This window comes from Callionymus lyra, chromosome 14 (genome assembly GCF_982586985.1).
Source record: "Callionymus lyra chromosome 14, fCalLyr1.hap1.1, whole genome shotgun sequence".
NCBI lineage: Eukaryota > Metazoa > Chordata > Actinopteri > Syngnathiformes > Callionymidae > Callionymus > Callionymus lyra.
In genome coordinates this window covers 11,400,053-11,412,626 of record NC_141831.1, presented here as the reverse complement: position 1 = coordinate 11,412,626, position 12,574 = coordinate 11,400,053, and the positions used below count along the sequence as shown (strand labels likewise).

At 37.5% G+C, this 12,574-nt stretch overlaps 1 protein-coding gene across 5 annotated transcripts in view; it reads right to left on the bottom strand.

Moving 5' to 3' along the window:
* arhgap32b (Rho GTPase activating protein 32b) overlaps positions 1 to 12,574 on the bottom strand; it is a 111,323-nt gene that overhangs the window by 54,569 nt on the left and 44,180 nt on the right. For all 5 annotated transcript variants that reach the window (XM_087807318.1, XM_087807321.1, XM_087807322.1 and 2 more), the window contains 3 exons: positions 9,725 to 9,830; positions 6,025 to 6,119; positions 5,852 to 5,936 (listed from right to left, as the gene is read on the bottom strand). In XM_087807318.1, the coding sequence (XP_087663444.1) occupies positions 5,852 to 5,936; positions 6,025 to 6,119; positions 9,725 to 9,830 (286 nt within the window). The remainder of the gene's footprint in view (positions 1 to 5,851; positions 5,937 to 6,024; positions 6,120 to 9,724; positions 9,831 to 12,574) is intronic.

Sequence of the window (12,574 nt, the reverse complement as noted above, 5' to 3'; positions counted from 1 at the left end):
GAAAGGAGCAGAAATAACAACAGACTTATTTCAAATCCTTTTCAATCCTTTGCATGATCCTCACGATCACATCACGATACTTGGGTCATGATACGATACACATCACGATACTTGGGTCTCTACTCAATACACATCACAGTACTTGGGTTTCTAGTCAATACACATAACAATACTTGGCTCTCTACTCAGTACACATTACTTTACATGGGTCTCTACTCAATACACATCACTATACTGGGTCTTTACCCAAAACACATCCCTATACTTGGATCTCTACTCAATACAGATCACCATACTCGGGTCTCTACTCAATACACATCACGATACTTGGGTCTCTACTAAATACACATCACGATACTTGGGTCATGATACGATACACATCACAATACTTGGGTCTCTACTCAATACACATCACAGTACTTGGGTTTCTAGTCAATACACATAACAATATTTGGGTCTCTACTCAGTACACATTACTTTACATGGGTCTCTACTCAATACACATCACTATACTGGGTCTTTACCCAAAACACATCCCTATACTTGGATCTCTACTCAATACACATCACCAAACTCAGGTCTCTACTCAATACACATCACGATACTTGGGTCTCTACTAAATACACATCACGATACTTGGGTCTCTACTCAATACACATCACTATACTTGGGTCTCTACTCAATACACATCACTATACTTGGGTCTCTACTCAATACACATCACTATACTTGGGTCTCTACTCAATACACATAACTATACTTGGGTCTCTACTCAATACACATCACGATACTTGGGTCTCTACTCAATACACATGACCATACTCAGGTCTCTACTCAATACACATCACGATACTTGGGTCTCTACTCAATACACATCACTATACTTGAGTCTCTACTCAATACACATCACTATACTTGAGTCTCTACTCAATACACATCACCATACAAAGGTCTCTACTCAATACACATGACCATACTCGGGTCTCTACTCAATACACATGACCATACTCAGGTCTCTACTCAATACACATGACCATACTCGGGTCTCTACTCAATACACATGACCATACTCAGGTCTCTACTCAATACACATGACCATACTCAGGTCTCTACTCAATACACATGACCATACTCGGGTCTCTACTCAATACACATCACCATACTAAGGTCTCTACTCAATACACATGACCATACTCGGGTCTCTACTCAATACACATGACCATACTCGGGTCTCTACTCAATACACATCACCATACTCGGGTCTCTACTCAATACACATCACCATACTCGGGTCTCTACTCAATACACATCACCATACTCGGGTCTCTACTCAATACACATCACAATACTTGGGTCTCTACTCAATACACCTCACTATACTTGAGTCTCTACTCAATACACATCACCATACTCGGGTCTCTACTCAATAGACATCACCATACTTGGGTCTCTACTCAATACACATCACCATACTCGGGTCTCTACTCAATACACATCACAATACTTGGGTCTCTACTCAATACACATGACCATACTCGGGTCTCTACTCAATACACATGACCATACTCGGGTCTCTACTCAATACACATCACCATACTCGGGTCTCTACTCAATACACATCACCATACTCGGGTCTCTACTCAATACACATCACCATACTCGGGTCTCTACTCAATACACATCACAATACTTGGGTCTCTACTCAATACACCTCACTATACTTGAGTCTCTACTCAATACACATCACCATACTCGGGTCTCTACTCAATACACATCACCATACTTGGGTCTCTACTCAATACACATCACCATACTCGGGTCTCTACTCAATACACATCACAATACTTGGGTCTCTACTCAATACACATCACCATACTCGGGTCTCTACTCAATACACATCACAATACTTGGGTCTCTACTCAATACACCTCACTATACTTGAGTCTCTACTCAATACACATCACCATACTAAGGTCTCTCCTCAATATACATGACCATACTCGGGTCTCTACTCAATACACATCACCATACTCGGGTCTCTACTCAATACACATCACAATACTTGGTTCTCTACTCAATACACATCACTATACTTGGAACTCTACTCAATATACGTCACAATACTCAGATCTCTACTCAATACACGTCACAATACTTCGGTCTTGATATGATGCTAATCACTCAGGTCACGGGGGGAGAACACATCACAATACGTATAGTATCACAAAAGCACAATATTGTAATATATTGCTATATTCTTCACAGTTAAGTCAGTCAAAACTATTATAAAAACTTTTTCCCCCAAACTATCATCTATTGTTAAGAAGCAGAACTCATGGTTTATTTGGGCTGAAATCAGATGCTTTTATATAATACATAAACAAATAAAAATGGTGTACAATTGTGTGTACACCACACGGCGACATTAAAATAAACAAATATAACACATTCAAAAGATCCTTTAACGAGCAGGAGATTGTTTCCAAGAAGCTGGATGAACCCTGAGCGTCACTAGAAGCTCATAGACCTGCAGACGAGCTGATAAGATGCAGTTAAGATCGAGGCTCGTGGCACAGATTCACTCGCTTTGATTGTTTTTTTTATTTAAACTCTTAATCTCTCTCTAGAAACGAACGAGCGAAGACGCTGGTTATTGAGCCTTCAGTGACGAACGGTAAATAGATAAGAGACAAGTGTGATTATGAATATGAGAACATCTCGTCTTGAATACTAACAAGTCAATTTAATACTAGTATCAGGTACACGGAGAACATGTCCTCAAACACAACACGGAGGAAACTTCCACCACCTTTTTAAAACAAACCTGACTTTGATTTACTTTATTTTAAAGTCACTAAGACAGGATTAAAGAAGTTAAAAAAAAGTGCCACGCACGAGTCTGCAGACTCACGTTTGCTCGCCGGCTCCGAGTGACTCGATATTTCCACAACAGAACCAGCTCTGACTCAAACGCTCCTTTGGCTCAATCATTATTATTATGGCAATGAAAGAACACGTGACTCCTGCACTTTTGCTCAAGATTATGTATTTGTGCTTTGCGATTTAAGATCAAATAAATCTGCTTCCACAGAAACACATGTTTTCACATTAAGACACTTAACTTAAATCACTATGAATTCGGATTTACTAGTTTTTTTGTGCACGTTAAACAACTCTGATCATTTAAATTTGATAAAGGATTTGTAGGTTGTAAAAGGATCTGAAATATGAGCCACTGTGACGCCCCCTGCAGGCGGAGGGTATAGAAGCTTAAAGAAAATTGTAAAAAAAACAAACATATTTAAAGATTGCAGAAACACTTGATTTAAAGAAATGCAGAATAAAACTGATCATTTATATTTGATCGACAAGTTAAACCAGCAAAACCCTCGTTTTGAAGTCAACATTAAACAGTAAACAAGTGACCTTTATATTAAAGTGGACATAAGCAAAATAAAATAAGTGACTTGTGGATGAAAGTTGACAAAAGAAAAAAAATACAAATAAATGTACAGATCACTTATTTATTTTTTATTTATTTAAGTTGACAAAATAATTATAACTAACTTGTACATTAAAGTTGACAAAAAAAATAAAAAAATAAAACAAGGTAAAAATTATAATAAAAATATATTAATAAAATAAGTGACTTGTACATTAAAGTGGACATAATAAAATAAATCTAAAATAAAAATTAAAAAAATAAATTAGTGAGTTGTACGTTAAAGTGGACATAATAAAAATAAAAAATACATTTAAAATATATAACTAAAAATTACATAAAATAAATGAGTGACTTGTACATTAAAGTGGTCATAAGAAAAATAAATAAATAAATAAATAAAAAATACATAAATAAATAACTAAAAATTACATAAAATAAATAAGTGACTTGTACCTTAAAGTGGGCATAAGAAAAAATAAACCAAGGTAAAAATAATAAATAAATAGATACAATAAAATAAGTGACTTGTACATTAAAGTGGACATTAAATAATAAATAAAGTACAAATTGCATTTCAATTTACTTATAAAGCATTGATTATTAATGATAATAATGATTATCATTTAGTTTCCAACCCTTTCTAAACCCTGCTGTTGTTTAAAAAAAAGACCAACTCTAGTTGATCGGAGACACTTAAGTATTTGTCTGACGAGCATCAAGATGTTAATTCAGCCTCTCTCTGGAAATCCATCTCTTAACAGCCTCGGCTGAACGAAGACTCGTCTATTAGGAAAACTAAGATGCAGCCGGAATCATTCCCCGCACGTTCACTTGTCACGTCCAATAAACACTGGCGTCAAACAAACATTAGGCGTCTTTAACTGGCGTCGAGTCTCTCCCGCCGGACGAACGGATGCACTGGTGGTGATTTAACCGACAAACATCTTGTCGGATACAAGACGTGTGGAGGAAGAAAGGCTGTTATTCTCGGCTCTGGCTGTTGTTTTGCTAAAGAGGCGGGAGTCGTGATGCATGACAAAGAGACGAATGTTGCTTCAGCAGAGAGAAAAGAACGAGCAGAACCTTCTACCTGGAGTCGATTAAAAATTTAAAAAGGGAATCGATTAATTTCAGGGGTGCAAGTCACTGGAGACAAGCCGACTGCTGCCCTCTACTGGTGACCAGGACGCATTACATGATTGAGCGAGATATCTAAACTTATGGTGAAAAAAAAAACTGAATTCAACCTCAACTTTTATCCACAGCTCACACTTTAAAGTGATGATTTGAAGAGGAAAAGCCATCCGTTTGTTGCAGCTCATCACTCATGTATCTGCGAGTTAAACCACTTTGTCAGCAGAACTGTGACTGAACATCAAGCGTCGTGCAAATCAAACCTCTTTATTCATGAGCGTCGCCGCGGGCAACACTCGCAAGAAAATATAAGAAGTTCAAAGCTTCTCAAGCCGGAGACCGACATCGAACCGGATCCATGACTCAAACTTATGGGGAGGATTTATGACCGGCTTCAGGTTCAGTTCATCAATATTTAGAGCAATAGATGAAGAGATGGAAGTAAATCAGTGCCATCAGAATATTGAATAATACTTTATACTTTGACGTTTTTAATGAAATGTCGGTCAAACTTTCCACCAACCATTTTTATATTCCATTTAATAGGCTTAGAATTTTCTTTTTTTAATTGTTTGATTTAATTTGGAAATTGTTTGATTATAGTTTAAATAGTTTGTTTATAGTTGAAAATTGTTTGATTATAGTTGAATATTGTTTGATTATAGTTGAAAATGTTTGATTATAGTTGAAAATTGTTCGATTACAGTTTAAATGTTTCATTATAGTTGGAAATTGTTTGTTTATAGTTGAAAATTGTTTGATTATAGTTTAAAATGGTTTGATTATGGTTGAAAATTGTTTGATTACAGTTTAAATGTTTCATTATAGTTGGAAATTGTTTTATTCCAGTTTAAAATTGATTGATTAGAGTTGAAAAAGTTTTAATTACCATTTGTATATTAAATTTATTAGGCTAAGAACTACATTTTTTTTTATTTTTAATTGAATTTACACAATTCATTTATTTTAATCAATATATCAAACTGTATGTACCAAGATAGAAAATAATCAATTTAAAAAATAGTTTATAAAATCTATGATTAAATTAAACAAATTCAATTGACATTTTTTTTAAATAAATGATGAAAAAATTAAATTAATCAACTATTATTCAAAAAATCAATCAATGCTGGAAAAAAACCCACATTTTAATAAAGAAACATTTGAAATGATATATTAAACCATTCAATATCCTGATGGCTCTGATGTTCCAGATACTTTATACTTCCAAAGTACTACATCAGCAGAGGAGGAGCACGTCAGGAAAGTTACCTGTATCGTCCCGAAGTCCACGTTCTCATAATGGAAGTGAGCACACTCCGCCAGCTTCGGGAAGTGACCTTTGGTGAAGCAGAGTCTGCAAGACAACAAACCCGGTGAGCTCCTGATGATCCGAATCTCATGGACAGAAGAAGACTTGAAGGAAGAGTCGTCGGTCCACTCACTTCTTGACGTTCTTGACCTTCATGCTGGCCGTGCTGCTGCTGCTGGAGCGCACCAGGGGTTCCGCCCTGAGCTCCGGGATCTCGGCGCTCCTCGCCTGCAGACACACAAACATAAAGCTTTAGATCTTCAGCCCGTGTGATGAGAAGTTGAGGGCGAGGGTTCAGATCCACGGCTACAGTGAAGGTTTGCAAAAACACACCAGGGTTTTTTTAACTAAAGGTATGAACCTCGTCTCTGTGTCTATAACACAGATGGTCCAGAAGGTTATTAAGATAAATATTAAATCAAATGACAAACACTGTTTTCAAACAACAAACACATGATTAAAGGACAGAGATACAGTCAGCATTCTGTGACATCAATTATAATAATACGTTATATAAGGAGTTAAGTAATTATTCTGTTCAGTGAAATAGCAAACTATAAAAAAGGGGCAGAAATAATAAGTTCTGTCATTCGCTCTCCTATTTTACAATCACTTAAAAACAACCTTGTTTTAACAACTAAAAACTGTCTAATAACAGTTAAAAACAGTTTGAATCCAGTTGAAAAGTGTTCAATTATTGATGAGAATTGTTTGATTCCAGTTGAAAATTGTTTGATTATAGTTGAAAATGGTTTGATTCCAGTTGAAAATTGTTTGATTCCAGTTGAAAATTGTTTGATTCCAGTTGAAAATTGTTTGATTATAGTTGAAAATGGTTTGATTATAGTTGAAAATTGTTTGATTATAGTTGAAAATGGTTTGATTCCAGTTGAAAATTGTTTGATTATAGTTGAAAATTGTTTGATTATAGTTGAAAATGGTTTGATTCCAGTTGAAAATTGTTTGATTCCAGTTGAAAATGGTTTCATTCCAGTTGAAAATGGGTTGATTATAGTTGAAAATTGTATGATTATATCATTATCTCCCAAAAAACACATACATTTAAAAAAATAAAACCCTTCTAAATAATGAATCTATCCATCGACATCTACACCTGTATATTATAATTTCCTCTAAGGCTGTGCAATACTGTATATTTTAGATAGATATTTAATCACATCACCATTAATGGATATTAAAAACACGAATAATATGATTATTAGCCATGAAATTATGGGATGGAAGCACAAAAAAAGGAAGATAATTTGTGTTACTGTACGTTCAACACCAGCCATGATGCTCATCCAGGTTCAATGTTAACTAATTCAACTCCATTACTCTGCATGAACGCACATGAACGGATCATGTGTACGATCCTGCTCTGAAACTCCACCGAGAGAGAGACCGTCGGAGTGGAACCGTCCACCGGAGAGTTTCCTGGTAGATGAAGCGTGGAACAGACACGGTTGGAAATAAGCCAGAACATCTCACAGCGACTCTAGCGACAGTGGAGGTAAAACACAGATCGAGCAGCTGATGGTCCGGCCTGAGAGGGAAACAGCTGTTGTTTTCGTGTCCGGGCGCCATTTTAATTTGCTGTATAATCCAACACAACTTTGCAAATATGTTGTTGCTCTAAACAACCACACAACCGTCTCCACATCACAAAACATTTGAACATACGGTACGAAGCCTTCAGTATCTATTTCACTCTACCTGCCTTTCTTCTCCTTCCCACATCCAAATATAGATCATCGTGATGCATGCATCCCACCAGGGAAGAAACAAACATGGAGAAATAAAGTCGATAAAAAAAAGGAGAGTTTTTCCTTCTCGGTGTATATTTTCAGTCCCAACATTTAATATTTAATTGCAAATAGGAATGCAAGGATAACTAGAAAAATTGTGCATTTCCAGAAGAAAATTCAGTGAGAAAGTTGAATCTGCTGAATGTGTAAAACTCAAATGCTCAAAAAGTATTAGTATTTGAAGTAAACATGAGTGGAAACGGTTGAAATGATGGCATGAAGAAACGCTGATGTGAAAACGTTGAAAAAAAGTGAAGATAGAAGGAAAAGGTAGACTTTGTGGTAGAAGTAAAATGAGTAGTAGAATAAGTAGTATAAGTAGTAGTAGAAGAAGTAGAAGTAGTAGTAATAGTAGTAGTACAGGGAGTATATGAAGTAGTAGAGATATAAGGAGAAGTAGAAGTAGTATTAAAATTAGTAGTAGAAGTAGAATAAGTAGTAGAAGTAGTAGTATAAGTAGAAGAAGTAGTAGTAGAATTGGAAGCAGTAGAGGTAGAAGTAGTAGAAGAATTAGTAGTAGAAGTAGTAGTAATAGTAGAAGAAGAAGAAGTAGAAGTAATAGTAGAAGTAGAAATAGTAGTAGAAGAAGTAGTAATAGAAGTAGATGAAGTAGTAGTATAAGTAGAAGTAGTATAATAAGTACTAGTGGTTGTAGAAGAAGCAGTAATGGTAGTAGAAGTAGAAGAAGTAGAAGATGTAGTAGTAAAAGTAGTATTAGTAGAAGTTGAAGTAGTAATAGTAGTAGTACAGGGAGTATATGAAGTAGTAGAGTTATTAGTAGAAGTAGAAGTAGTAGTAAAATTAGTAGTAGAAATAGTAGTAGGAGTGCTAGAATTAGTAGTAAGTAGTAAAGTCGTGCATCCCTAATAGATATTTTCTCACATACCTAGTATTTGTGTTAAATATATTTTTGTTTTGTTAAAAACCAATAAAACATTATAAACAATAATTATTTATTGTATGTTTTTTTATTTCAATATTAATGTTTATTCTCTTTTAACTGAAATGCAAAAAAAAATTTCTAACAAACACGCTTACGATGAGTGCTTTTTTTCAAAAATGACATTTTAAAGTACTTATTATGAAACGACACAGACTGATACTCAAACCACCGAGTGAGAAACAACGGTTTCCCGCAGCAGACGACACATATTTTCAGCTCCAGACACGGGAGTCACTTCTGGCTCACAAGTCAACACCGACTCAGACGTCTGGTCACTTGTTACTGCGTGACTCCGGGAAGCGAATAAGCCGCCGCGGGCGCTTTCTAAACGGGGGTTTCCTCGCCGCGATGACAGCGACGGAGTGTTTTCCGAGGAGAGAGAGAAGGGGTGCCAGAGAAACCGGATCATCCACGAAGATTGTGCTTGAAATGTAGTTTAAAAGACGCAGGTCAGACGCAGGTGTGACCCCCCTCTTCTCATCACCTCACCGAGGCGTCAATAATGGATGCGGCTCCACCGCAGAATGAAATATTGAATAAAGAAAAGCAGACATGCGGTATTAAAAGCTCCGCGTCGCCGATCAATATTCATTAACCGGGAAGAGACGATGGTTTCTCCGTTCGCCTGATCGACGCCACTTTGCGATGAAGCTCCCGAAACAACGCGCCGCCGACCCATAGGGGCGGCTGGCTAATGTTGCCATGGCGACGGCCTCATTTTTTTTTAACCGCGCGGCGTTGATGCAAGAGGCGGCAGCCGAAGCAAAAGACGGGATGAATGATCGCGTCTGGTCAAACGGAGAGAGAGAGAGAAAGAGGGAGGACGTAAAAAAAAAAAGGGAAGCGACAACAGATCCATCATCCGTGCGAAGTGGCGTCTTTTTTCCCCCAGTCGCGATAAGAACGAAGATCTTATCCATCGAAAGTGATAAGGTAGATATCGACGGCTCTATCGAGAGAGCCGACATGTGGGACGGACACTCGACACTCGCTCGGGAAAAAACGCACTTGAATAAATAACTAGTTTGCGAAGAAAGCGTCCGCTGTAAACAAAACAAAAGAGTTATACGTCTCGGTCTCACCATTGCACTGATGGTCTCCTCCCAGTCGGGTCTCTCCCGGGGGTGAATGTACGCCAGTTCAGGCACGATGTCGTCGTCTTCCAGGTGACGTCCGGGCCTCAAACCCCTGCCGGGAGAGAGAACAAGATCAACACGATAATAACGGCATCGGTAGGGATCTGGGTCGACACGCGACACCCGTCCCCATAACAACTAAAACGCTCTTGTCGCGTTTTAGTTACGAATTTAAACTACTAGGTCGAGATTCCTTGATTATTACTTTCTGGCTTAATTTCAGAAAAAATGACACAAGTTTCACTTCTAATACCTCTAGATGACCAACATATATTTGAACTTCCATCCTTCTTGTTAACGGTGACCTGGACAGCTCCCCAAATGCTTTGCCGCCCAGCCAACCGACTACAGCTGTTAACATAGTAAGTAAGTAAGTAAGTAATTTTTATTTGTATAGTGCTTTTCCAGACCAGGGTCACAAAGCGCTTAAACAATCAAAACAATATTCAATAAAGTATATACTTTAAAGATCAAGATAAAACTGATCAAGAAAATCAAGGAAAAGCCTGAACAAATAAAAACGTCTTAAGATGTTTCTTAAAGGAGTCAGTAGACTCCAGATTTTGAGTATAGTATCGTTCGTTTTCTGCCACTCTTTCCTTATGGGGGGGTCGCGGTGGGGGCTGGAGACTATCCCATATTCTTGGGGCGAGAGGCGGGGGACACCCTGAACAGGACGCCAGTACGCACAAAGATACACAACCATTCACACACACACTCATACCTATGGACAGTTTCTTTAACTTCCTAATCAATCTCTGTATGTTTTTGGAAAGTGGGAGGAAATCGGAGTACCCGGAGTAAACCAACGCAGCATGGGGAGAACATAGAACGCACAGAGAGGTCACCAACTATTAAAGACAATTTGGTAAATATAAAATAAGTAAGCTTAAAGTGCTAAAAGGTTTTAAGACCCCTATCTTAGACTACCACACTAGAATGTGATACATTCTGAATCAAAACATTGAACGTACACGGGGTCCCCTCGCTTATTGCGGGGGTTACAATAAACCAAATCTGCAAAGTACAACCATTTAACGTTTCACTTGATTAAATAAACAACATTTATTAAGTATGCAAACTTCAAATTGTGCATAAAGTGTCATCCTTCCCAGTAACGGTGACCTGAACAGCTACCGGAATGCTTTGCCGCCCAGCCAACCAATTAAAGATGTCGATCACTTTAGACATAGATGTAGAATTTAAATACGGAATGATAGCAGCCTATTAGCCGCCACTAAACAGAGCAGTGTGTAAAAAAGGCATTATGGGAGTTCAATGTTTAGTTGGCACCATAAGTGTGGTGGGTGCGGTATTTAGCGACTCCCACTATACATAATTATTATTATATACACTATAAATATGTTATATGAAGAAAAAAAAGGACTTTGAAAACGTCAGACAGAAACAAATATGGTAAAGGACCTAAATGTATCAGCTGGCACAAGAAAGGAAAAAAAAAAACGCCCTCGTAAATCTGGTTCTCTCAAGGTTTCTGCCTCAGAGTCGGAGGGTTTTCTCTCGCCGGAGTTGATCTTGCGCCGCCGAGGTAATGAGACGCCTCTCAATAAATAATGTCCGGTCTCGGAGGAAACTTGTAAGCAGAGAGGAGAGTCTGCACACGAGTTGCACCGAAGAGAATGCGAGGAGCAGGATTTTTTTTATTTTTTTTTTATGGCCGTAATAAAGTGTTAGACGGTTGGTTTACGGTGCGCTGACACCTTTTTAATCGGCTAGTTTGTACACGATTCATGAGTGAAAGCGGAAACAACTGAGGACGTGGCGCTGCAGGTTTTTTTCCTCACTAAACTGCCATGAATCAACAATAAAAAATCTCACGATAACCTTCAACTCTTTCTGTTAAAACTCCTGTAAATCTACGTTTTTTTTTTTACGGAGGGGGAAACAGGAAGTGAAGATTTGTACGAGATAAATAAAGGGACCTTCGACGCGACATGCGTCACACGCTCTCACTTTTCTTTTCGAGATGCCCCCCTTTCGCAACCTTGTCAAATCTCCCTGGGTAACAGCTGGGTTGAAGAATGTGCTCGTAAAATTTCACACAAAAAAAGAGCCTTACAAGCTGGACTTCCTTTTGAACACTGACCTCGGCTACAAGTAGTGACAAGGACACCCGGGATTATATTAAAAAAAAACGAAGAAACTTATTCTACTTCCATTATCGTCCAAGGACGAAAGAAACAATCAGAAATAAAATATAGAAGATTATAAATCAAGACTCACAAAGAGAAGAGAGATACAGTCTCACTCCCGCCGGACTTTATTAAAGTCAGCGAGGCCGGAGAAGATCAGTGGTATTCTTTGAAAATAATAAAGACACTCGCACATTCGGTAGCTTCCACGTCATTAATGGAGCCCGTTGGGGGGAAAAGGTCCGGGTGAAAAGGTCGTGGGGAAATAATGGATGAGTTGTACGGCGGAGATCAGTGGCTGGTGTTTCAAAGAGAGGAGGCTCATTAAAAAGTAAATAACAATGAAAAAGTAAGACCTCTTTTCAAGATATATTGTGAATTTGAGGTGGATTTTAAACGCCCAGGAGCCACACTACCAAAGGAATGTACGGAACATTTACTTAATGTTAAAAAAATAGATCATTTTTGTATGAACTTTATGTCTATACAAATATGTCCAATATTACATCAATTTAAACCCTATTTAATTTGACATTTTTGTTCATAATTTAAATATATATATTAACAAGGGGTTTACAATACTATTGAATATATATATATATATATATATATATATATATAACACAAACAAAGGTTGTGAATA